Raw genomic sequence first — 27,015 nt, forward strand, 5'->3', positions numbered from 1 at the left:
TCCTGCATATCTATTATTGCAACAATTATCTCATCAGAGTAAACCTGTGTGCAATGATAATGCCACAGTGTCCAGCTCTAAGGCTGCCACCTTGTCCTTTGCCCTTCATGCTTACACACAGTAGTACCTATAGAGCTATATGTCAAATCGCTCTGAGACAAGCCCCTCTCCCTCAGCTTCTCTGGCTCCATAACCCCCCATATGTAGTACCCTTCTCTTATATACTCAAGTCATTAGTATTTACTGATGCAGGAGATGAGACTAGATGACCCAATTGTCCCTTTTGGCCTTAAATTGTATAAAATTCCTCATAAGAGAGCTAATTTCTCTGACTGCTTCTCTAGAACTGAACTCATCTGTGCCTTGGCAGGGCAACCATTCCTGCTCTAAAAAGTCCATGGGGTTTTCATAAAGCATTACAAACTCTCCAGTCTTTCCCCTCCACACCCATCACTGACAGCAAACCAACCAAGTGTTAATTCCTTCCTTTTTAGCAGCGTTGCCTATTGTGGCCTTTTCCTGGAAAGGAGCCTGTAGTCCATGCTGCTTCCAGATATTTCAGCCAAATGCTCCATCTTTATGATCTGAACCCAATCCGATCTGCCTCAGGGAATCGGAAGTTAAGGACAGAAAGGTTTGAGGTCACATTTGGTCCTTCCACCTAATCCCTCCTCCAATGGTATAAAACAGCTTTGTTTCTATGGGAATTTCTGAAGGGTTTTAATTGGTTATTACTGGTTTTAGGTTGTTGGCTCTAAGGATCAGAGTCATAGTCTTAGATGGACTCAAATAATGAAAAACAATTTAACTTGTTGGTCCATAAATTGCTATTCCCAATTCCCCCCTAAACACTCTCTAGCCTTGAGCCTCCCACCCAATGTCTATTTTCCCAAGAGCCCTAATTTAATCTCTGAGTGTCAATGATTCCCCTAAGATTGTCTCCCACTGACCTGGTCACAGACAGTCATATGGGGCTACACTAAAAGGCTGAGAAATATCCAGGATCTCAGATGAGGCAGCAAGAATCTCCTGAGAGCAATGAGAAAAGCTAAAGAATCTCTGCTAAAAGATACAGGGTGTATAAAGATCCTAGTAGTTAACCAGGGAACTGGGCAAGAAGAACTCAAACCTCCGCTGCTGTTAAAATCAGGTAGCCTCTATTTAAAGAGCATCATCAATGTGCCACAAGTACTCCTTTTCTTTTTTTCATCAATGTGGGTGACCCTGCACAAACATGTAAGACACAGTCCCTGCCCCAGAGAGCAAAGGCCTAACCTTTAGAGAAAAGTGGCCATTTGAGAGAGCGTAGCATCCACTAGTGGAGAGGTAGACTGGGTGCATGGAGGTTCTTCTGTCAGGTGCTAGGAGAGCTTTATCTCAGCACAGGGCCTCAGACTGCAAAATTCAAACCTAGATTCAACATGTCCAGTATCTGGCTGTGTTTGGACTCGGATTTTTTTGAGGCCCTCGTCTACTCTCCTGCTTCCTCCAGTTATCTCTCACACCCTTTCCTGCCATGTCCTCTCCCCCATACGTTGCTCTGTACTCTCTATGGCTGCAGGACAGGTTTGTTCCACTCACAGATTGGGGTCTCTTTTTCTAGTGATGTGAATAGGTACCATTCAGAGACTGACTCCTAGTGCATTATGTGCCTGAACTGCATCATCTGCCTGTTTAGCGTGGGAAGCTCCCTGGAAGAGGGACATGGTCTTTCTCTATAGTTTGCACAGCACCATTTAAGCTGATGGCCCAAGGAAATAATGAATATTTGAGTATTTTGCATCTCTTGGGGCATTGTGTGGGTGGTTCTCTGCCCCCCATTCCTGGAACCAGGATGAAGGTTCTCTTTGTAAGTGGCACTTATCTGATCTGTTCCTGGCTCTCAAAAGGATTCAAAAGGCAATGATACCAAAAAGACGCTGTGGAGTCACTTAACTGCTTTCTGATTAGGACCATGAATAATGCTGATTGGATGAGAGCCAGGCTGTGTTCTGCTGACTTCATCAGGCACTTCTCCTCCCCCTCATCTTTGCAAAAAACTAACCCAGCCCATCCTGACCTCATCACTGCAGCCTACCACTGTGTATCTTTTCCGCTGGGTGAAAAAGTCCCCCCCCCGCCGCCCATAAAGTCTCCACCCCCTTGACTGGCATTTTAAGGAGGACACTGGAGCTGTTTAGAGAGATCAGAGCTCAGACATATTCAAAGCATCCAGGCTACACTGAAAGGAAACCATCAGCAGCATACAAAAGAGGAGAAGTGAAGGTATGTGTTATTCTGCACCTGTCTGTGCAGAGTCCTTCCCTTTCCCCATGGCTTAGTGTTGCAATAAGAGTAGAGCAGGGATAAATAAGGTCACACTTCTGATATTAATTATTACTTCTTAATTAATTAGCATGATGTACGGCACTTTAGAATGTGGAATTTAACTTAGCTGTTTCTTTTCAGCCTTTGGGGAGAAATATAAAGTTGGGGACAGATGGTGCTTTCCAGTTCTCTTAGGAAAGCCTTACTACCCCAAGTCAGTAAAAGTGGAGCAGCTAAAGGACTGACAGCCTCTGGCACTGAACTGCACTTGGGTAGGAGCCCCCTGCACAGTGAAAAGAAAATAATAGTGTAAATAAAAAGAACAGATCTTCCAATAGCATCAAAAGACCCAGAGTGCCAGCTGTGAAATTATCATTTGTCCTGCTCATGAGATGGGCTGAGGTAGGGGTCAGACTGCACATTTCTCTTCAGGATTCCAGTCTAAGCAGGGATGACAGAGGAGCCTCCGTGGGCTCTCTAGGCTTCTTCCTCTTCCCAAACACAACCAGCGCTATAGCAAATCTTCAGAACAATTCCCAAAGGGGAAATCAGACTTCACAAGTGTCAAGGGAATGGTGTATTTCAAAGACACTGAAGGGATATAATATAAATATAAATGCCCTGTCTATGGAGGTGGCAGGCAGGAAGAAATAGTAAGAAACTGGGCACCACAATGCTCAGTAGAGGACTGGGGCACTACAACTCTTCTCAGCAGGCAGTAAAGGGGAGAAAGGCACCAAGACTCTTTCTCCCTGCAGACAGGAGGGGCAGTGAGGCCCAGACTTTATGCCCCTCTGATCGGAGATCAGCTTAGAGAAGTATCAGCACAAACGGCAAACAGCTACTGATTCCAAATTCAGAGTCAAGGCAATGGGCTCTAAAGAGAAGAGCATGGAACTGGGAGTCAGGACTCCTGACTTTTAATCTCTATTCTGCCTCTGACTGTCAATGTGACCTTGGGTGAGTCTCTTCACTTCCATGGGTCTCACTTTCCCCACCTTTAAATTAGGAGTAACAGTTATTTACCTATTACTGAGGAGAGTTGTGATGCTTAACGCGGAACATGTGAAGTTCAAAGTATTCTTGTTTCTGAGGCATCTGCAGAGATGTTCGCTGCGTCTGCGGAATGCAGCATCCCTTTGCTGTGTTGATTCCAGATCGGTAATGAGTTATGTGCTACTAACACAACACGTGCATTAGGTGCACTAACTCCATACTGCTCTCCAGCTTTGTTTAGCACAAGGTTATCATGACACCAACAGGCAGGTGCACCAGAATCCAGATATGTGGTTCTGGGGGTGGCAAAGCATCATGAGGAAGATAGACTAGTTACATGCTACCCAGCTCACTTGTGTTGTGCAGAGGTTTGCACTTGGGATGGCGTTGCACTAAGGGCATGTCTACACTACACTGTATCTGGGAGGGAGTGAGCGACCCAGTCTGGATCCACAGACTCATGCTAGCCCATTAAAAATAGCTATGTAGACACTACGGTTCAGGTTGGAGATTGGAATCCAAAGCCTGGTAGTGGGGAGAAGAGGGCAGCTTGAGAGCCTGAGCTGCCACATCAAAACACTGTTTACACAGCTATTTTTAGAATGCCAGCAGGAACCCGTTACCACAAGTCCGTGGACCAAGGCTGGGAGACTTGCTCCCAGATTCTGTGTAGACATGCCCTAAAAGTGCAGCCATTAACCTCTGCACTGACTCCTAATCAATTTCTACACAAGACAGCCTGGGGGTGTTTTCTCTAGTCAGACCATAAATGCTTTGGGAAAAGGTCTGTCTCCTTAGGTGTTTGTAGCACAGCAGATCCCTGATCCTGGACTGCACACACACTCTGGGCTTCACACCACTTAATATATTCCTTTAAAACCTCAATCCAAACATTGTAAAAACACCCTATCGTAGCCAAATATCCTCTTTCATCTCCCCCCATCCTATTTCCCCCTCCCTCCTCTTTGTTTCTCTACTTAACTTCAGACAAGAAACGAGTTCATTCAAAACAAAACATTTTCCCATTTACATAAATGCCCCAGGGCTGCACAAATCAAGCAGATTCTAATCCATTTAGAGTTCCATAAGAATCCAGCCAGAAAGTACTTTTAAAGTGACAGCATCAATTATAGTATGACCTGGATTACCTTTAATGTATCTTATACAGAACGAAAGTGTCAGCACAGTAAATCCAGCCCTTTCTATCTTATCACTGGATTAATTTACCAACGGATATGGTGGATTCTCCATCACTGGCAATTTTTAAATCACAAGCGGATGTTGTTCTAAAAGATTTGCTCTAGGAATTATTTTGGAGGAGTTCTATGGCCTGCTATATACAAGGAGGTGAGACTAGATGATCACAATGGTCCCTTCTGGCCTTGGAATCTATTTGCTGGTCACAGGGGCAGAAGCGTTAAGGGTCAGAGCAACAGGAATAACTAGGCCAGAGGCAGCTGGGCAAAAAAGATTATTGCTAGAAGGTCTCTGCTTCTATCCATGTAAACATTCTCATATTTTCGGAAATCCATGTGCTTTCCTAGATAGGGCTTATCATTCAGAACACTCTGATTGGGTAAGGCACAGCCGAGGCCAGGGATAAGACTGGGCAAAACACCAGTTACCAGCCTTCCAAGCACACTGGACATCAGAACTGCCCTACAGCTACAGATAAGGGACTATGCACTCATTTCTGTGCATTGGAGAGGCACTGGCCTGGAAGGCATAGCAAGGGTTATTGGAACAAAGGAATCAGATGACATCCATGAGATACAGGAAGCACTATTTGGTACAAAGAAAATTAAAGGACATGGGCTGCAGGTCAGCACTGCTAGAGTGTACAGTAGACTAGAGTACATTAAAAACTGACTAACAAGCTAAGTGTAATTGGGACAGAATTTGTTTTATATTTAATTCACACTTTAAGTAGCTCTGGTGCTTTTTAAATGGAAGATTCTCCTCTCATACCAGTCTCCAAGATTTTAATACAAAATCTTTCAGGATATAAAAACATCTGATTCCTTCTTTCTCCTATCAGAACAAGCTCCGGTTCCACCTGATTCCACTCAGCCCAACTCCTCCTAGGTGACTACCCAGGTTAGCTCCAATACTTTGTTCTACTGCAGGAAATTTGGACTTTAACACAACTGGCTTATTTCCAGGGAATCCTAAATTTCCTCAGAAGAAATGGCTCCGACACTCTCTTCCACAGACAGATACTTGCTGGAGTATTAGTTCAGAAATTCTTCCTTTCAGATGAGTAAGAGGTTTAAGAACCTCCATTCTCACGTGCAGCTTTAAGAAGAGGAATTGCAGCCTCCCTCTGGCTGGCAAGAGTGACATTGGTCCTATGGTGCTGATTACCATCCAGTTATGGTTATACGGCAGCATCTGCAAAAATTCAAAGAAGTCATAGCATAGCCCTGATTTCAGACAATAGCCTGAGGGCTTCTGCGTAATAAATTGGCACTAGATTTGATGAACAGTCTTGTGACTTTAGGGTAACAAAGATTGAGATGCTACTTTGCTACAGCACTCCTGGGGACTTTAGAGGCTTATGTCAGATTAATGTCCATATTCCTGAGAATCATTGCCTGTTTGGAAAACGTTTCTGCACTTTTTTTTTTTTAAAGCCTGCTACATAGCAGGGAACCCGTTGTACAAGGAATTTTGTAAAGCCAGGGCCCTGAAAGTCTTTCCTGGGAGATTCTGTGAACATCCGGGACTTTACCACTGAAATGTGGAAATATCCGTGCATCCTCAAAACTTTTTCTCCAGGTCTGACATCTGGAGATTTTTTTTAAGTACCTGTAACGCTCTCACATGCCCTCTTGAATCCTCCACTTTTTTCAGACCTATCATGAGACATGGTAGCCTACACTCTGCTGTTACCACTGCTCCCTCTGATTCAGGGCCTGGAATAGTTCACTTGGGTCTTTTGCTTTTCCATCAATCAAACCCCATTTCTTAAAACAAGACTTATTTTCATTTTCTCTCTCTCTGCTTTTGTTCCTGACCTGATGACTGACTAATCTGTCATCTTTGCATTCAGCCAGCCATTATCCAGTTGCCCTTACTGGCTTTATTTAAATAGCAGAGCCTGAACTCCAGATTTATGAAATATCGGTTCTTTCAAATACGTGAGCCAACTTTCTGCTCTCTCAAGGAAGCCTGATGTAGACAAACAGAGGAGACAGAGAAATGAGAAAAGGTGAGAGCAGATGAATGATATGGCAGAAATATGTGTGACTGCAGAATAATCCTATAATTTAGAAACTGATAGAAGATATGGAAACAAAATCCTCTTGCTGCTCCTCCTATTTCCTGCTATCTAGAGCAGTCAGTACACCCTTGGAGGAAGACAGAAGCAACATCCCTTACTTTTATGATGCTCTTGCCACAATGTAGTGAGTCTATTTACATGACAGTTGGACAAAAAAAAAATATCACTAGTTTCTGACTGCAGCACCAGTAACACTGGTTCTGAAATCTCTCATGTTGGGTACAGACGGCCGTCACTAGCAATTTCATGAGAAGTCTCCCCACTCTGGCAGTGTATCCTACCTTGTTCAATTGGAAAAAAAAATGTCCCCAGTATGATTATAGGTGAAAATGACTTACTTGAAGGGAGATGTGCAAGTCTATGGCACTTTACTGAATGTCCCTGTACCTAGGAATTTACCATCTAACCAGGCAAATATGATACATGGAACCACATATTCGCTACTTAATTATAGGCTTGATCCAGGAAACACTTGGTGAAATTCGTTGGCCTGTGTTATGCAGGATCAGAAGGACCTTAACATCTGTGGCTCATAAATGTGGAAAAACAAAGTGTTGGAGTCCCTTTAGTGCTATTTTGCTCCCAGAGTGGAGTCCCTATGAACTTAATACTACTAATTCTAATCTACCTTCCTCAGTAACCTAATCTCTGCTTTCAGAGTAACAGCAGTGTTAGTCTGTATTCGCAAAAAGAAAAGGAGTACTTGTGGCACCTTAGAGACTAACCAATTTATTTGAGCATGAGCTTTCGTGAGCTACAGCTCACTTCATCGGATGCATACCGTGGAAACTGCAGCAGACTTTATATACACACAGAGAACATGAAACAATACCTCCTCCCACCCCACTGTCCTGCTGGTAATAGCTTATCTAAAGTGATCATCCAGTTGGGCCATTTCCTGCACAAATCCAGGTGTTCTCACCCTCCACCCCCCCACACACAAATTCACTCTCCTGCTGGTAATAGCCCATCCAAAGTGACAACTCTCTACACAATGTGCATGATAATCAAGTTGGGCCATTTCCTGCACAAATCCAGGTTCTCTCACCCCCTCACCCCCCTCCAAAAAACACACACACAAACTCACTATCCTGCTGGTAATAGCTCATCCAAAGTGACCACTCTCCCTACAATGTGCATGATAATCAAGGTGGGCCATTTCCAGCACAAATCCAGGTTTTCTCACCCCCCCACCCCCATACACAAACTCAAACTAATCTCTGCTGTACCACATGCCTTTAACATTAGTATAGAGCCCCTTTATTAACCCAAAAAGAAAAGGAATACTTGTGGCACCTTAGAGACTAACAAATTTATTTCAGCGTAAGCTTTTGTGAGCTACAATGAGCTGTAGCTCACGAATGCTTAGAATCATAGAATATCAAGATTGGAAGGGACCTCAGGAGGTCATCTAGTCCAACCCCCTGCTCAAAGCAGGACCAATCCCCAACTAAATCATCCCAGTCAGGGCTTTGTCAAGCCTGACCTTAAAAATATCTAAGGAAGGAGATTCCACCACCTCCCTAGGTAACGCATTCCAGTGTTTCACCACCCTCCTAGTGAAAAAGTTTTTCCTAATATCCAACCTAAACCTCACCCACTGCAACTTGAGACCATTACTCCTTGTTCTGCCATCAGCTATCACTGAGAACAGTCTAGATCCATCCTCTTTGGAACCCCCTTTCAGGTAGTTGAAAGCAGCTATCAAATCCCCCCTCATTCTTCTCTTCCACAGACTAAACAATCCCAGTTCCCTCGGCCTCTCCTCATGTGTTCCAGTCCCCTAATCATTTTTGTTGATCTCCGCTGGACTCTTTCCAATTTTTCCACATCCTTTTTGTAGCATGGGGCCCAAAACTGGACACCGTACTCCAGATGAGGCCTCACCAATGTCGAATAGAGGGGAACGATCACGTCTCTCAATCTGCTGGCAGGCAATGCCCCTACTTATACATCCCAAAATGCCATTGGCCTTCTCGGCAACAGGGGCACACTGTTGACTCATATCCAGCTTCTCGTCCACTGTCACCCCTAGGTCCTTTTCTGCAGAACTGCTGCTGAGCCATTCGGTCCCTAGTCTGTAGCGGTGCATGGGATTCTTCCGTCCTAAGTGCAGGACTCTGCACTTGTCCTTGTTGAACCTCATCAGATTTCTTTTGGCCCAATCCTCTAATTTCTCTAGGGCCCTCTGTATCCTATCCCTACCCTCCAGCGTATCTACCTCTCCTCCCAGTTTAGTGTCATCTGCAAACCTGCTGAGGGTGCAATCCACACCACCCTACAGATCATTTATGAAGATATTGAACAAAACCGGCCCCAGGACCGACCCTTGGGGCACTCCACTTGATACCAGCTGCCAACTAGACATGGAGCCATTGATCACTACCCGTTGAGCCCGACAATCTAGCCAGCTTTCTATCCACCTTACAGTCCATTCATCCAGCCCATACTTCTTTAACTTGCTGGCAAGAATACTGTGGGAGATCATGTCAAAAGCTTTGCTAAAGTCAAGGAACAACACGTCCACCGCTTTCCCCTCATCCACAGAGCCAGTTATCTCGTCATAGAAGGCAATTAAATTAGTCAGGCATGACTTGCCCTTGGTGAATCCATGCTGACTGTTCCTGATCACTTTCCTCTCATGTAAGTGCTTCAGAATTGATTCCTTGAGGACCTGCTCCATGATTTTTCCAAGGACTGAGGTGAGGCTGACTGGCCTGTAGTTCCCAGGATCCTCCTCCTTCCCTTTTTTAAAGATGGGCACTACATTAGCCTTTTTCCAGTCATCTGGGACTTCCCCGGATCGCCATGAGTTTTCAAAGATAATGACCAATGGCTCTGCAATCACATCCGCCCACTCCTTTAGCACTCTCGGATGCAGCGCATCCGGCCCCATGGACTTGTGCTCATCCAACTTTTCGAAATAGTCCTGAACCGCTTCTTTCTCCACAGAGGGCTGATTACCTCCTCCCCACGCTGTGCTGCCCAGTACAGTAGTCTGGGAGCTGACCTTGTTCGTGAAGACAGAGGCAAAAAAAGCATTGAGTACATTAGCTTTTTCCACATTCCCTGTCACTAGGTTGCCACCCTCATTCAGTAAGGGGCCCACACTTTCCTCGACTTTCTTCTTGTTGCTAACATACCTGAAGAAACCCTTCTTGTTACTCTTAACATCTCTTGCTAGCTGCAACTCCAGGTGTGATTTGGCCTTCCTGATTTCACTCCTGCATGCCCGAGCCATATTTTTATACTCTTCCCTGGTCATTTGTCCAATCTTCCACTTCTTGTAAGCTTCTTTTTTGTGTTTAAGATCAGCAAGGATTTCACTGTTAAGCCAAGCTGGTCGCCTGCCATATTTACTGTTCTTTCTACACATTGGGATGGTTTGTTCCTGTAACCTCAATAAGGATTCTTGAAAATACAGCCAGCTCTCCTGGACTCCTTTCCCCTTCACGTTATTGTCCCAGGGGATCCTGCCCATCAGTTCCCTGAGGGAGTCAAAGTCTGCTTTTCTGAAGTCCAGGGTCCGTATTCTGCTGCTCTCCTTTCTTCCTTGTGTCAGGATCCTGAACTCGACCATCTCATGGTCACTGCCTCCCAGGTTCCCATCCACTTTAGCTTCCCCTACTAATTCTTCCCGATTTGTGAGCAGCAGGTCAAGAGCAGCTCTGCCCCTAGTTGGTTCCTCCAGCACTTGCACCAGGAAATTTGTCCCCTACCCTTTCCAAAAACTTCTTGGATTGTCTGTGCACTGCTGTATTACTCTCCCAGCAGATATCAGAGTTATTGAAGTCTCCCATGAGAACCAGGGCCTGCGATCTAGTAACTTCCGTGAATTGCCGGAAGAAAGCCTCGTCCACCTCATCCCTTATGCTCAAATAAACTTGTTAGTCTCTAAGGTGCCACAAGTACTCCTTTTCTTTTTGTGGATGCAGACTAACACGGCTGCTACTCTGAAACCTGTCTTTATTATCCCAGTGTGACTCCTGGTTAGACAGTCAGGTTTATTACAAGTTCTTGAATTCGGTAACATTTCTGAAAAAGAAGATGAATTTCCCCTGTAGTTGTTAAACTCATGCTCTCAAGGTCAGGATTTGCAGGAGATCGCTAGTATACCCTCGTCTCCCTAATCTTTTATTCTTGCTATGAGGTCTCTAAGATAACTGAAGAAAAAGGAAGCCCCTGAAGAAAAAGGAAGATAAAAGTAGTGCTATGAGACCAGAGCAAAGCTGCACTGCCCCTGTGGGGAACAGACCCCCTCAAAGAGCCCCTCACTGCCTACACCCCTTATTCCAGGGTGTTCTACTTGTGCGAGGATAAGAACTGTGCCTGGGTCCATACAGGAGCAGTAATGGATGTTATCAGTTTGGACTAGAGAATTTTACATATAAAATGCTTTAATCTGCCAGGACTGAAGTTGTATGATAAAAGCTTTCTGCAAGGTTCTCAATGGGGCTCTCTCCTCCCTCCAGCAACTTCCCCAAACCATGAAGTAATTCTCTACTGCTATCGTGAAGAAAATTACCTGTCTCTTGCCTTTGTTTGTGAACAGACTGGGGGAGGGGATACTGGAGAGAATGAAATGGCAGAGATGCCGCCACGGCAGAGTTGAGCTATAGAGATCAGAGCTCATGTTGCTGCCATTAAGTCTGTCACCGAAGGAGGCTGAAAATGCTGCTCAGTAAAGGGGCAGGGAACACACAAGACTACTGAACTCCTCAGAGCCTGAATTTTCCCACTGTAATCAGTAGTGATCAGGGCAGCTCCAAGGAAATTCACTACCAGAAAGGAATTCTGCCAGCCAGGTAAGAAAGAGGACAAGGGAAAGAGAGAAGGAAAGTAATGTATTAATTGGAAGACGGATGCAGGCAGAGGTCTAAGTCTATTCTTCCTCTCAATCATATCAGATGAGCTAATGAACTGTGCAGGAATAGATTGTTTCCCAAGGTTACTGTTGTGGGGACAGAAGATGTAAAGATTTCTCATAAGGGCTGGAACAGAGCTTTGTCTGAAGTGACAGCTGCTGAGGTAGATTAAAGGGAATGAGAGGCTGTTGTGACTACAGGGAAGTGAGTCAAGGAAAGAAATGCATGCTTGAACAAGTGAGATGGAGTGCCAGACCACAAGCCAGCATCCCAGCCAACTAACCTACTTTCAACTGCCTGCAAGAGGGGCAGGATGATAGTGGAAATAAAGTCCAGACCATACAGGGCATGGAGGTTAAAATACTGAAAAACAGATCTATTGCTTTAAATTCATTCGGGCTGTCCACACCCCTGTCTGACACCGAGATGGCCCGTCAGCCTTTTTTGGGCCCCTGAGAGCTGACACCCCAACCTAAACACTCCTACTCTTTCAGACACCTCGTTTTGGCTTCTCTTGAGACACTGTATTCTGTTTTATTAGACAAATCTGGGAGTCACAATTTCTTCTGTGAGAGTCTCGAGTTCTCTGCTGCCACTCAGCACCCCTGGATTCCCACAGCCTGTGGAGACGTGACCTGGACTTGTCTCTTGCCAACGTTAACCCCCCCCCAAGTAGTGCCAGACAGGCACTGCTTAGTGCCAGAGCCTAGGAACTTGGCTTCTGCCATTTACCTCTGGGAGGTGGCAGTGCTTAAAGTGGCCTGAAAAAATTAGGGGTCTGTCGTACCCTGGGAGCAGCAACTTTGGTAACTCAGTAAAGTGCAGCCTTCCATGACACAGCTCAATTTTTTTTTTCACTCTTTTCCCCCCTCCCAGGTCTGCAACCCCTGGCAACCCCTCCCTTCCTCTCCCTGCCACTTTAAACAGTGGGAGGTGGTCCAGACTGTCAGGACCCTTCCAAGTTACACCAAGGCTCCTAGACTCTGAAATTGAGATTTGCAAATGCAAAGCCAACTCAGGGATTTAGCCACTCCCTGCAAGCCTCCTTCCCGCTGAAAAATCCGTGGGAGCTGTATGGATAAAAGCTCTTGTTTGCTTTGACAATATCAACCTCTGCTCACACTGGAGGCTCACTGCTCACCTTTTTTGTTTGTTTTTTTTAGATTCTGAGATTTGAAGGAAACCCTGGAAAACACAGAGGATGGAAGGGAAACTCCTGTGTCTGTACCTGCTGATGGCAGCAATCACCACTCTGCAGTGCCAGGTAAGAGGTCAACATGCCAGTGCCACTCTGGGAGATCCCTGGAGGGTCCTGGCACCCCTTGGTGCCCTAACCCTGGTCTGGCAGCACTCTCATCTCTTCTTGCTGGAGCCTCCACTGGTCTCTGCTGGTCAGGAGACGGGGCAGAGTTACACAGTTATACAAGTCAGAAAGAGGAAAAGCTGTAAGAAGGTACCAAAGTTCAGCTCTAGGCCCAGGTGCAATTGTTCCCTGCAGTGAATTACTCAGGGCAGTTTTTAATTGTACCAAGCAATGCGCCTTCTGTCACGCTCTTTGGGTGACTGTCAGCAAAGGCTCCATCTTAGGGGTGGCCATCCTAGCCTGAGAAGGAGCCAGAATTTACTGATGTACATTGCCAAAGAGCTACAGTAATACATCAGCAGCACCCCCCCATCAGTTTCCCCCCAGCTCCCAGCGCTACCCACCCACCGGCAGCCCTGCTGATCAGCGCCTCCCTCTCCCACCTCCCGATCAGCTGTTTCGTGGTGTACAGGAGGCTCTGGGAGGGAGGGGGAGGAGAAAGGGCAGGGCAGGCTCAGGGGAGGGGGCGGGAAGGGGTGGAGTGGGGGCAGGGCCTGTGGCAGAGCCAGTCGTTAAGCAGTGAGCGTCCTCTGGCACATTGGAAAGTTGGTGCCTGGAGTTCCAGCCCCGGCGTCAGTGCCTAGACAAGGAGCCACATATTAACTTCTGAAGAGCCATATGTGGCTCCAGAGCCACAGGTTGGCCACCCTTGCTCCATCATGTTCAACCTTTGCTTGATTTCCCCACATCAGTCTTACTTACACCATCCTATCATCCTCAATTACACTTGACCATTTGAATTTATGCAGAGGGTTACCATATCCCTTAGCCTCAGATATTGGGTGGCCTCAAAACTGCAGACCCAGAAGAATTCTAACTTTCTTAGTTCTTAATCTTTCCTCATTAGCAAGCCACTCCGCTCTTCAGTCATTAGTGCTGCTTTGTGTTACTTGGGACCAGATTAAAGAGAGTCTCTTTGTGGGAGTATTTCTATTCCACATACCTTAATGGCAATGCATGCTTTTCCCTCTACCTCTGGGCCTGGGGAAGGGCAGTTGCCTAAATTCTCATCTATGGCATTTGCACAGAAATAGTACATAATGGCTAGCACATGTAAATTGTGTGCAACTGGAAGGATCCTTAATGCACAACCCCAGGAACATGAGCCAATTTGTGCTTGGTCCCTGCTATCCTGGACTATTATACATGTGTCTAAGGCACTCCCCACAATACCAGAAATGCCATACTGAGGAGAGTGGGAGGAGTGTGTCTCAAAGCTCTCCAGATTTTGGGAGCACTTGGTAATTGAATCTCTAAGACAGCAGCCACTCAGGCTTCCTCTTTCTCTGCTTGCAGGAGCTCCTTGTGCGCCTCAAACGGGGAGCCAGATCTAAAGGTAAGGAGGGGAGAGGAAACCCATTCTAACTTGGGCTAAGCAGATGTGCAGGGCAAAGCAGGCTGGTGCTGAGGAAGTGAAAACAGGGCCAGGCTCATGCTCCAACTATGCCCATTCTCATAGGCTGTACTGACAAAGATTTGGCCATGAAAGATATGGAGACCATACCCAGCATGCTGTAATATCTTATACAGTTCAAAAGACACAGAAGATCTTCCCCTCTCCTACACACACACACTGGTGGAGCACAGAATTCTACATCCAACAGCACAGCAGGGAGAGGGACACAGCAGCTCTGGCCTGGGAAGGGAAGAGAGCTCTGTTAACAGAGGAGAGCATTCTGCTGTCCGGGGAGGGGAACGGAGCACAGCCTCTATGGTCAGACAACCCCATTTGCCTTTTCCTAAGGAGGGTTTCCTGTCTCCAATTGCAGCCACTTGCACTGACCGTTCATCCCGACAGATTTATCAGCAGAGGGAGACCTGGCTACGACTTGCAGGAGGCAGAGTAGAATATTGTGTGTGTGACAATGGTTGGAGTCGTTGCCACAGCGTGCCTGTCAGAAGTGAGTATGGAGCAGGAGCTGGGAAGGGAAAGGGGAGCATCTGCATTTCCAGCATTCAGCCCTGTTAGACAGAAAGGGGGACTCTGCTCTCGAGGGAATGATGATTGTGCACAGAGAATCTGGGGTTTACATGGATGCACTAGGATGTGCCTACTCATTGAGGCAGGAATAAAAGTGCAGGCTGGGCCAGAGAGGTAAACAGAGATCAGAGCCAAAGCATGTGCCAGGGTGAGTGGGGAAGATGAAGGAAAGGGGTGGAGGTGTGTACAAGCTGGACCAGAGGCAGGAAACAAGGCGCATATCTGGCAACATGCCAGAGAGAAATGGGCAGTAAGGAGGCTGAGAGGAGAGGTCACAAATCATAGTTTATGGCCAAAAAGGATCAACAGATCATCTAGTCTGACCTCCTGTTTATCACAGACTAGCAACACCACCCAGCACCCACAGTTAGAACAAAAATTATACAGCCCACATGAGAATACACTATTATGAGAGGATAGGAGGGATAAAGGTGCACCAATGTCGCAGGCCCCTGCAGTGGCAGAGAAATGATTAAGTAAGATATACCCAAATAATCCGGGCAAGTGACCCGAGCCCACAGAAGAAAGTGAAAAAACCCAAGCTTTCTGCCAAACTGACTTGGGGGAAAATTCCTTCCCAGCCTCACATATGGGGTCAGTGATGCCCTGGCAGGAACCAGCCAGTGAAGCACCAGATACAGAGATGCCACCTCAGAGCCCTGAATCACTCTGCCCAATGTCCCTTTTCTAGCTGGGGCTAGGCCTGATGCTTCAGAGGAAGGGGATTTAAAAAAAGGGGGGGGGGGAGCAGGAGGAATTGCTTCCTGACCTCTGCCAGTTGCCAGCTGAAACCCAGAAGCATGAGCTTTTAGGAACATAAGACAAACTGGAAATAAGCCCTAGGACTGCTGTGCATTTCCCTTACATCTCAAGCAACCCCATCATACCATCACACTCATAAATTTGTCCAACTCTCAGTTAAAACTAAGTTGTTTGCCCCGATAACTCCTATTGGGAACAGTCTAATTTCCAGCCCAGATTTGTTCACAGCCAGTTTATATCCATTTGTTTGTGTGCCCACATTGTCCTTTAGTTTAAATAGCTCTTCATCCTCCCTGGTAATTACCCCCTTTTTGATGTTTTTATACAGAGTAATCAGAGCCCCTCTCAGCCTTCTTTTTGCTAGACTAAGCAAGCCAAGTCCTTCTAAGTCTCCTCTCATAAGACAGGCCCTCCGTTCCCCTGATCATCCTAGTAACTCTTCTCTGCATTGGTTCCAGTTTGAATTCATATTTCTTGAACATGGGTGACCAGCACTGTACACAGTATTCCAAATGAGGTCTTACAAGGATACCTTGTACAATGGCATTAGTTCTTCTCTATCATTACTGGAAATGACTTGTCTGATACATCCTAGGATTGAATTTACCTTTTTCACAGCTGCATCACACTGGTAGATCAGTCATCCTGTGCTGTGAGGGACCTCCACACCCAGGTCTCACTCCTCATCTGTCACCTCCAACTGATGAGCTCCCAACTTGTAGTAGAAATTCTTATTAGACCCTTGTACTTTGTACGGTTGAATTTCATCCCATTTCTGTCACTCCAGTCTTCTAGATCATCCAGATCTTCCTATATAATAATCTGATCCTCCTCATGATGTCTCCCAACTCTGTATGATCAGCAAATTTCATTAGCACATGCCCAAGTTTTGTGCCAAGGTCATTAATAAAAATATTGAATAAGATTAGTCTCAAGAGCAATCCCTGAGGAACTCCACTAGGAACTCCCTCCAGTCCGATAATTCACCTTTCAGCACAACCCACTGCGTTCTCCCCTTTAGCCAGTTCCTTATCCATCTTAAAATGCTTGTACTGATCCCCATCTTCCCTGATTTAACTAATAGTTTCCCATGTGGTACCATGTCAAATGATTTACTGAAGTCCAAGTATATTAAATTTACTGCACTTCCCTTATTTTAAAAAATCAGTTATTTTCTCAAAGAAGGAAATCAGGTTAGTCTGGCACAACCTACCTTTGGTAAACCCATGTTGCATTACATCCCCTTTACCATTACATCCATGAATTTAATTATTCTTTCCTTCACAATTTGTTCTAAAGCCTTGCATACTACTGAAGTCAGACTAACAGGTCTGTAATTACCCAATCACACCCCCCCCACCCCCTTTCTTAAATACAGGTATGATGTTAAGTATTCTCCATCATATGGTATTATCCCCAAAGAGAAAGATTTAGTCAAAATCCTTGCTACCTGACTATCAGTCTCATGTGCCAGTTCTTTCCATATTCTGGGATGGAAATTACCTGGTCTTCCCAATTTGAGCCCATTAAAATCTAAGTTTTCCTTCCACCTAAGATGTGGTAATTTCCATTTCTAGACCCTCATTTCCATCAGCTGTACTACATTTATTCACATGTTCCATATTATCATCCTTACTGAAAGCTAAAGCAAAGTATTCATTTACTTTTGGGGCCATACCAGTTTCTCAGATGGGGAGATATTCATGGCTGCCTGCGGATGTGAAATCTAATGAGGTTTCCTGGCTTGTTTGCTTGACAGGATGTGCTCACAAGAAATGTTACAATGGGGGTCAGTGCAAGCAGGCATTATACTCCCCTCTGCACTTCATCTGTCAGTGCAGTCAAGGCTTCTCTGGGAAGAATTGTGAGATAGGTGAGTGCATGTGCAGTGAGTAGAGCTACATATAGCTCGGGGAATGGGGAAGGGTTTGGCTACCCAGAGCTGTGGGAAGAGCTATCCAGAGGTTGCTGCAATGTAACAGGCCCTGAGCTATGCTGTCTCTATTTATTTCAGAGCTAATACTACAGGGGATCTTATGCATCTGGGGGAAGGATATCTGTGCTGGTGGCCTGACCATAGATATATACTTTCTAGCCTCGGGGATGAAGACCCTCTGCTAGACATGGGGTCTGGACTGGCCTGTTGAGGCATTTATGCTGGGCTAGTGACTGTGGTAGCTAGGGTCCCTCCACAAGGGAACAGCTCTCAGAAGCTCAGGGGAGGGAAGCAGAGTCCATGTGGGACCAGTCTGAAGCTACCATTTTGCTTCCCTGTTGTTTAGATACCGAAGTCCCATGTTACAAAGACCTGGGAGCAACATACAGGGGGACGTGGAGCGTGACTGAGAGTGGGAGTGAGTGCTTAAACTGGAATATCAGCACGTTGGCTCAGAAAAAGTACAATGGGCGGAGAGCAGATGCTGCTCAACTGGGACTTGGCAATCACAACTACTGCAGGTGAGAGGCACTGGTGATGAGGGAGTATAACACTGTGGGGAGGCCCTCTCAGGGGTGGACCTGACATGGGGCTACTGGAGAACACTTATGGGAGAGAAGTGGGTCTTGGAACTCTCAGGGTGGTGGCCTGGAGAGTGGGGCCCTGAAGCAGGCTCAGAATGAACTGGGACAGAGTGGCTAATGGTTCTCAGATGGGTGACCTGGGAATGGTGACCTTGGCATGGGACTGAAGAGCTGCTGTAACCTTGTTTTGTTTTGGGAGGAACTGTTTAGCATAAGAGATCTGTGGCACCTCATGTGGATAAAAGGGTTTAAATTTGGTACTGAAAGAAAGAGACAGTCATTCTTTGCATGAGCAGATTAAGGGGAAACTAAGGAAGGTCATACCTGATCTGCTGAGGTTGCCCGTGACAGGGTTTCCCTTTAACAGTACCACAAAGAAGCGGGGATCGTATGTTGAAAGGGCCAGGAAGCTACTTCCTTCCTAGGCCCTACATTCTGGCTCTCCCACAGGGGATTTCACTCTGCTTCAAGCTGCATATCTAATCACCTCCTTTGTTCCTTTCTTCCATCCTTGCCTCTGTACCTGAAACCCCCTTCCTGAGCCAATCTACCTAGCCACCACCTGCCTCTCCAAACCTTCTTTAAATAACCCAATCTCTAGTGCTCTCTGCATCAGCATTGCACACGTGTAAGCTACAAACAACACTCCACTCCTCCTGCCTTCCATTTAACAATCAACATTCCTCAAGTTACTCAGCTAGACTGCCAGGGCTGGACTGTGCATTGGTATGGAGTTATATACACAATGTTACCATCTCTCTCAGGAACCCAGATGAGGACTCCAAACCCTGGTGCCATGTCTACAAAGGGGGGCAGTATACCTGGGAATACTGCAGCACACCTGCTTGCTTAAAAGGTATGTGCAGGGCCAGAGGGGATACCTGCTGTGGAGACTAGATTTTTAAGGGGTCCCTGGGCCCGCAGACATTTCCATAGGCTGCAGAATTGAGCACTTTAAACTACATTTAAGCTTCTAACTTTTCTGGCTGAAAAGAAAGAGTCTTACTGATGTAGTGGGGATTATTAGTGAGAGGAGATCTTCTTGGAAGAGGAGGCAACAGTTGATGCACTATATAAACAGCTGAGGAGGTGATGCTGGGAACAGTTAGCAGCTGGTACTAATCAGTTAATCTGCAGATTTTTTGTTGCAGGAGAGGACGACTGCTTTTCTGGGAAGGGCACAGAGTACCGGGGCAGCCACAGCACTACCAGCTCTGGTGCCACCTGTCTGAGATGGGACTCCAAAACCATTGCCAACAAATTCTACACAGCTTGGAGGTTCAATGCCCACCAGCTGGGTCTTGGGAGCCACAATTTCTGCCGGTAGGCAGGGAGTTAATTCACAATTTTTACAAGGTACCTCCCTTGCCCCATTCTCCCTAAGGTGCAGCTCTGACTTGTCACATGAATAAGGACATAGGGGATACACAGTACTCCAGAGAACATGCTGCCTGGCCACAGAGTGATTATCTTTGTGATGTCACTCCATGCATGCAGTTTTCTGCAGATACTACTAGGCACAGATCTGGTATCCTCCAGTGAAAGCTCACAAGGTGGCCTTGTCCCTAAGTTACACTCGAAGGATACATACAGTTTTTGGAAAACAATGATTTTCTCCATTGTCCCCTCCCCCACCAGGCTCTCTACAGGTCCAATGGGAGTGTGAGCGGCTGAAACAGCTTCCCCTTTTCTGTATTCCAGAAACCCTGACAATGACTCCAGGCCATGGTGCCACGTGCTGGAGGCAGGCCAGCCAAAGTGGGAATACTGCGACGTGCCTGTCTGCTGTAAGGAACATCCCCACACTCGCTCTCCCCTGACTTTTCTCTTCCTTTCAGTCCCCACTGCTCTGCTTCTTGCCATTGTCACACTCAAGCCCCTTTCAGTAAGGTAAGGGCTGGATTGCCGCTGTGGCAGAGCCGCAGGGGAGTCTGTGGCTCCCACACAGGTGTCTCTTCCAGACTTGCAAGGAAGGCAGGAGAAGGGGGGTGCACGTGCAGGGCTTCCTTGCTTTCTTTCCTGCCTGTGTGGCAGGTTTCCAGGGGGTAAGAGAAATCAGGTCATCAACAGCATTGTGTTCAGTGCTGCTTCAGCAGATGCTAAGCACATGGAGGCTTTTTACCCCATGAGAGAGGCTTTGTGCTGTGGCCCTTATTCTGATTTCTGTGTTTGTCATCCACAGCCACGTGTGGCCTACGGCAGCACAAAGTGGCCCAATTCCGAATTAAAGGCGGCCTCTATGCAGACATCACCTCCCACCCATGGCAGGCTGCCATTTTTGCCAGGTATCGTCGAGTGACTGGGGAGCATTTCCTATGTGGAGGAATCCTGATCAACTCCTGCTGGGTCCTGTCAGCTGCCCATTGTTTCCAGGAGAGGTGAGAGAAGAATCCAGTTAGCGCCTCTAGCATAGGGACTAGATACTGGGTCTCCCGATTGCAGCAGTGGGAGTACTGAGAGAAAAAGATCCCAGTGCCCTGACTACCCTTCCATGGTAGACACTGAGCCAGGGTGGGAGCTGCTGCATGCAGAGGGAGTCCGAGTAACTGTGCCCTTCAGAACCTCTTGCTCCCTACATTACTTTCCCAGCTGTAGAATAAGATCCTCACCACCACCACCCTTGGGGATGCAGGACAGCTTAACTAGATACAAAGGTCCCCTCATATCACCTCTCTCACTGCTGCAGCTAGGAAGGCACTCTCCTGCAGCGGTAGCACAGTGAAGGAAGGCAAGGCTGTGGTCTTGGGCTAGGCCTACTGTACTTAAGAACTATAGTGTAGGAATAGTGGGGTTTAAACTCTGCAACTTCCTGTCAATCTCATTCTCAGAGTTAACCCTGCATCTGTTAAGCTAGGCTCAAATCTGGGGAATGGGAGCCATTGTTGCAGTGACTGCTTTATACAGGAAACTTACTACACAGTCATGGAGACCCCATCCCATTGCGCATGGCTCCATCGAGGCCCACCTGGAACCCTGCATGCTACTCTAGTTACTGAGTTTAAGAAAGGATTATCTGATTGTTTTTTTTCCTCTGAGTGAGAGAGAGAATACAAAGGAAGCATCTGGAGTTATCAAAAGTCCTATAGTAAAGAGATGGTCAAGATGAACATGGCCAGTATCAAGAAAGGAGCTTGGGAGGCAAACAAGCTGTGGGACATAAGATACCTCCAGGAGACTAAGAATTAATCTGTTATACAGGGCAATAAGAATAGAACCTGGGGCAGCCTGAGACATGGCGGGGTGTGGGGAGAGAAGGGGAGAGCAGATGAGATTTTCCACTGTATGCAATAGTCAGTGCTATGAGGAAGATGAGGACACCCCTGAATATAAATCCAGACTGACTGGTTATGTAAGGAGTAACAATTCTACATGAGAAAAAGTTGAGCCCCGGCTGGGCAGCTGACACCTTCAAAGGATGGGTCTCTGGAGTTGAAGCTGGGAGACGCTCAAAGCTCTTTCGTTGTCCAGGTTTAGTGTCAACCAGCTAAAGATTGTACTGGGTAGGACCTATCGAATGATCCCTGAGGAGAATGAGCAGCAATTCCAAGTGGAGAAATACATCCTGCATAGCAAATTTGACCCAGAAACTTATGACAATGATATCGGTAAGAACTCCCCTAGCCACACATTCAGAAACTGCACCACCAGCCCAAGCCTGTTCTTACACATTTTCTTTTCAGTTCTGTTACAGCTGAAGTCTGGATCAGAAGAGTGTGCTAATGAAATGGACACTGTCCGCACTGTCTGCCTCCCAGAGCCAGGACTTCGGCTGCCTGACTGGACGGAATGTGAGATCTCTGGCTACGGCAAGCATGAGGAATGTAAGGAGATGATGTACCCTATGTAAGGAATTCTTCCACAGGGCTCCTGTCCCTCACCTTCATATTTAAAATAACCAAGTTGTCCCTGGAATCACTACTACTGTATTTAGTATTACAGTGACTGTACACCTCAGGCCAAATTCTGCCCTGAGTTATACCTGTAGCACCCTACTGAGCTCCATCTCTTGTATGAAACCTACAGACAGTGGGAAAGTATCTTGGGAGGTGCAAGACTCAAGCACAACAAATGAGCTAAGTGGAACACTGCAGCCTTAACTCCGTATTTCCTCCTCTTAATTTATATGTAGAAAGATTCTCTCTCACTCATTCTCCTGGAAATAATTCTCCTGTCAAGTGTTATTGCACAGTTGCAGATCATGCCACTATATTCTAGTAAAGCACACGATCTGTATGATGCTTAGGAACAAGAGAAACAGCAATAAGAACAGATGTTTAGAAGCCAACTAAACCACAGCTAGATTATTTCTAGTTGGCTTTTTAAAAAAAGTGTTTATCCATCTAGATATGCAAATAGCTGTCTGGCGGAAATAAGTCTTCTTTTGGCCATCATATTCCCCTATCCCCTGGCTCCTTCCTAGTGCCTGTTATCCCTAATCTTGCATCTTTTCTCTCAGTAAATTGCATGCCCTTCAAAGTAAGGGCCGACTGTTTGTGCAGGATCCAGCATAGTAGAGCCCAGATTCTGACTGGGGCCTCTCCGTGCTGCTGTAGTTATGCCTCCAAGCGTATATCAGTGTACTTTTAGGACAAACAGAGGGTTAAGTGACAAAGTGTGAAAGGAAGAATCCTTAAAAAGCATCCTTTGGTGAAACCTCATTTGAAATCAAGTTTTATGTTTCTGAAAAATCGTTTGACAGATAAAAACTATTCTGCCAAGTTTCAGGCCAATGCAGCTTGAAATGACCAAGATATTAACCTCTCAAAACACAAGTTTTGTCCCTTCTGAGTTCAGTAGAGCCATAATGCATTCCTATCTAGTTACTTATGATCGAGTCTGTGTGTATACAGATAGGACATCTGGTTCCCATTAGAGCAAGTCTAATCCCTTAAAGCCATAACCCCTTTCAGAGAGCTCACAATATTCTCCCTCACCCCCACCCCTCCCTAACTTTACACAATTAACAAACCATTTTACCAAACAAAAGCTTTAGCTGAAATGGAAGGCTTTTAGTGGATGCAATTTAGGACACTACAGTCAGCTGAGAGAAGCCATATCCTGTCCCAGCTAGGTCCGAAGCAGTTTCCCAGCGCCAAAACAAAACCGATGGATTTTAAGTGACTCAAGTAGATAAGAGTTGAGATTTTTCTGTACCTACTTTAGAAACTTTGCTCTCCCTGATGATAGTTCTGGAATGGGGAGCGGGAAGAAGACTTGCAAAACCCCAGAGGTATCTGGGGGCAGCAGAACTAGGGAGGGATGGCGTAGTGCTCCAGCAATGGAAACTGTGTGGGCTCTGCCCCTGCATAAACTAGTGTGTGTGGGGTGGTGACAGCAGGACCCACAGGGACTGGAGCAGCTGCCATTGAGTCAGGGAGTAGGATCTGTAGGGACTGGAATGGGACTGGGAGCAGATATGTGAACCCCCCAGGACTCTCCTTCCAGCCTGAAACCAGCTGCTGCCCTCTCCCCCATTTCACTGTCAGTACCTCCCAAGTCCCCTTTCCATCCCTTTTCCCTATCCATTTACAAGGAACTTCTGCACCCCCCCCCCCCAATCAAATACATCCATTTCTCTTGCAGTTTCTCCTTTCTACTCGGAGCGGTTGAAGGAAGGTCATGTCAGACTGTTTCCACCTAGTCGCTGCACATCACAGCACCTGAACAAGACAATCACTGAGAACATGCTGTGTGCAGGGGACACCAGGCAACTGGATGATGCCTGCAAGGTAAACCTACCCCTGTCTCTACCTGTTCCCTCTGGTTTCCTCCAGAAAATAGTTGCTAACAAAGCACTATGCTCCAATAAAGCAGAGCAAATGCATCCGCATATGGTGGGCTCTGGAGCAAGACTGTCCCTTGTGATGCTGTAAGCTTCACAGCAGCCAGGAAGAGAGGTCACATTTAACCAAAATAAACCTAGGACAAAGGGTATTGAAAACCCAAACTGCAGGAAATGTTACCAATAGCTGGGCAGGAAACCCCACCTGGTGCAGGGTTTCCTGTAACTTTCCTTTACAGAAACAGAACATGAAGTGCTCATCAGGGGGGGGTCTGTGATCGGATAGGGCACTGCCCCACAGAAATGGGACTAACAGGCAAAGGGGAGAGCATGCTCCAGAAGCATCAGAACTGGGGGGCAGAAATAGTTAAAGTTCCTAAAACAAAGCCCCACATATCAGCATCCATAATTCCCTTATGAGCATGTTCTCTACATACCACAGCATTATACAGTGACCACTTTACACAGTTGGGGGGGTGGGAGGGGGAAACCTGATCAAGATTCTTCTAGGATTATTGTACTTTAAAGATTCCTGATGCGAGTTTCAGACTGATTTTTACAGGGATGATGCTGGGAAGTATTTTAGGATCTCACTTTTTCCTTGGTATAGCAGAAGGGGTGTAGGATGCTATCCTAGTAAACACGGATCCTAATTTTTCAGAGGGGCTCTCACCAACTCTACTTGAAGCATGGCACGTAAGCTGGGCAGTGCAGAGGAAGTATCTACAGGGAATCTAATATTGGAAGGCTTAGCGTCCAGTCAGCAAGTAAAGAAAGTGAATGAACTTCTTACTAACCTGGTTTCTCCTTGTAGGGTGACTCTGGAGGGCCTCTGGTCTGTATGAAGGATAATCGTATGCATCTGATTGGGATCATCAGCTGGGGAATAGGCTGTGGACGGAAAGACACACCAGGCATCTATACAAATGTGACTCGTTACCTTGACTGGATTCGGGACAAAATGAAACCCTGAAGGAGGAAAATGAATCACTCAAGGCCTTGCAGTAATGCCCCCACCCCTCCCATACAGGAGGTACTAAGGATGCTGACAGGTGCTGCTGTTTGCACAAATGCCCTATGATCACTCACCTGTAGGGTGCAGGTGCACAGCAGAGTGGAGGGAGGGGCATACACTTTTTAGGTACTTTCTCTCTCCTCTTTAGAGATTATTAGCAGTGGGGGTTTTTTTTTTAAAATTTTGTACCAGGTCATATAGGCACAATGAAAAGTAAGTTCTACCCCCCCCCCCCCCCCAGAAAACCCCCAAGTACTAACAAAGGAGTCTCTGCAGCCCACAGCAGTAGTGGGAGTGCATAGAAGGCAAAAAGGCACAAGTCTAAACTCTGGAAGCCATCTTCTCTCTCTTTTAGAGGGTAAGGTTATGACACTTGCACTATACTCCAAAGTGTGTACACAGAAACATGACTGTAAATGCACTGTAGAGCTTGGACTATGTCCCATTTCCACCCCCACCTCAGAGGGTATGGGCTGCTGCTCAAATCCACTCCCACCTCCGTATTTTCGTAAAATAAAAATATAGACACTATTTAGTGCTAGCCCCACCTCTCCAAGGTGCCCTTGAAAATCTAGAGAGGGGTAGACAGAGTGAAAGGGGATCATAGCTTGCAATGCAAAGAGAGAATCCAAGTTTTGTGATCTCAGGTGAAACACCTGAAGATGAGCACACACTGAAAAGCATGGGATTAGAGGATGTTCTACCACCACCCTAGTTCCATGCAGTGGGATTCCTAGAATAAGTGAGCACTTTGCCTGATGTCAGTTTCACTCATAGGCACAAACATGCTGTGAGTCCATCCACTTGCTCAGAACAATCTTCTAACGACACTTATCTCCTGCAGCACTTTGAAATATTATTTTTATACTATGCAGATATTTAAACTTTCCTGTATTTGTCAGTTTTGTTTTTTTGTATGACAGTATAATTCCTACTACTATACTGACTTTCTGGCAAACCTAGGCTTATCCCTAGGAATATTAAACTATATTGGTCTTCTGAATTCAGCTTTATTACCTCCAAAGTCATTATTAATATAAAGTTTGTCAATGAAAACAGACTGATTTACATTGCAAAAAAAGGCAAATGTCATTCTGGGATGTATTAACAGGAGAGCAATATGTAAGGCACAGGAAGTAACTGTACCATTCTAATCAGCACTGAGGAGGCCACAGCTGGAGTACTGTGCATCACATGTTAAGAAAGATGTGAAATTAGAGTCCAGAGGAGAGCCAACAAAAATGCTAAGAGTTTTAATAAACATGACCTGTGAAGAAAGGTTGAAAGATCTGGGTTTATCAAATTTGTAAAAAAATTGCTGTAAAGATGGCAATTGATTGTTCTCCCTGTCCACAAAGGGGTAAGACAAGTAGGAATTGGCTTGTTTGTAGCAAGGGAGATGTAGGTTAGATATTAGGAAAAAACTCTTACTATAAGGATAGTTAAGCACTAGAACAGGTTAGCAAAGAGGTTTTGGAATCCCCCTCCTTGGAGGTTTAAGAACAGGTTAGACCAACACCTGTCTGGGATGGTATAGGTTTACTTAATCCTGCCTCTGGGATTAAGTAAACCTATACCATGAGAGCCCTTCTAGACCTATTTGACTATGACTGTGATATGGCTGTCAGGCTGAGAGAAATTCCACATGAGATAAAGGGCTGATCTTCACTGCAGCACTTAGTTTGAGTTCGTAAACTCGGAGGGGTTTGATTAGCAAAACTAGGGAGGTGCTGCTGCATCTGTACTTCATGACTAGCTCCAGCAGCACTCAAGCTTCATCGTGACAGGTTTCAGAGGAGCAGCCGTGTTAGTCTGTCTTCGCAAAAAGAAAAGGAGGACTTGTGGCACCTTAGAGACTAACCAATTTATTTGAGCATGAGCTTTCGTGAGCTACAGCTCACTTCACCGGATGCATGCTGTAGCTCACGAAAGCTCATGCTCAAATAAATTGGTTGGTCTCTAAGGTGCCACAAGTACTCCTTTTCTTTTTTCAAGCTTCATCGTATCCCACCAGATGGGCCAGATAGCTTGAGTTTAAAGTACCGTTCAGTTTGAGCTAGACCTTGGAGCATTAGGGACAAAACTCAAGTTATACTATGAGCTAACAATGAATGAATATAAACTCTATCTTGTCCCTGTTT

The 27,015-nt window shown here is 46.1% G+C and overlaps 3 protein-coding genes across 8 annotated transcripts in view; 1 reads left to right on the forward strand and 2 right to left on the reverse strand.

Moving 5' to 3' along the window:
* Positions 1 to 24,737, reverse strand: part of IKBKB (inhibitor of nuclear factor kappa B kinase subunit beta) — a 74,021-nt gene extending 49,284 nt beyond the window's left edge. Inside the window, exon 1 of one of the 3 annotated variants that reach the window (XM_078850653.1) lies at positions 24,657 to 24,737. The gene's annotated coding sequence lies outside the window, so the exon portion shown is untranslated. Of the gene's footprint in view, positions 1 to 16,164; positions 16,343 to 24,656 lie in introns of those variants that run through there. The other 2 variants (XM_078850655.1, XM_073325020.2) reach the window with 2 other exon arrangements.
* Positions 2,133 to 25,877, forward strand: PLAT (plasminogen activator, tissue type). 4 transcript variants are annotated; one of them, XM_073325044.2, is made up of 15 exons: positions 2,133 to 2,265; positions 5,342 to 5,400; positions 12,615 to 12,715; positions 14,111 to 14,150; positions 14,584 to 14,715; positions 17,317 to 17,430; positions 17,840 to 18,014; positions 18,842 to 18,933; positions 19,229 to 19,400; positions 19,779 to 19,864; positions 20,260 to 20,455; positions 21,546 to 21,682; positions 21,758 to 21,898; positions 23,661 to 23,806; positions 24,674 to 25,877. In XM_073325044.2, the coding sequence occupies exons 3-15, from the start codon at positions 12,653 to 12,655 to the stop codon at positions 24,830 to 24,832; spliced, it is 1,653 nt and encodes a 550-aa protein (XP_073181145.1). In that variant the 5' UTR covers positions 2,133 to 2,265; positions 5,342 to 5,400; positions 12,615 to 12,652; the 3' UTR covers positions 24,833 to 25,877. The 4 variants fall into 4 exon arrangements, with proteins under 4 accessions (XP_073181145.1, XP_073181144.1, XP_073181146.1 ...); XM_073325043.2 differs by lacking the exon at positions 5,342 to 5,400; XM_073325045.2 differs by lacking the exons at positions 5,342 to 5,400; positions 17,317 to 17,430.
* AP3M2 (adaptor related protein complex 3 subunit mu 2) overlaps positions 24,662 to 27,015 on the reverse strand; it is a 30,294-nt gene continuing 27,940 nt past the window's right edge. Inside the window, exon 10 of the mRNA XM_073325049.2 lies at positions 24,662 to 24,750. The gene's annotated coding sequence lies outside the window, so the exon portion shown is untranslated. The remainder of the gene's footprint in view (positions 24,751 to 27,015) is intronic.

This window comes from Lepidochelys kempii, chromosome 26 (genome assembly GCF_965140285.1).
Source record: "Lepidochelys kempii isolate rLepKem1 chromosome 26, rLepKem1.hap1, whole genome shotgun sequence".
Taxonomy (NCBI): Eukaryota; Metazoa; Chordata; order Testudines; family Cheloniidae; genus Lepidochelys; species Lepidochelys kempii.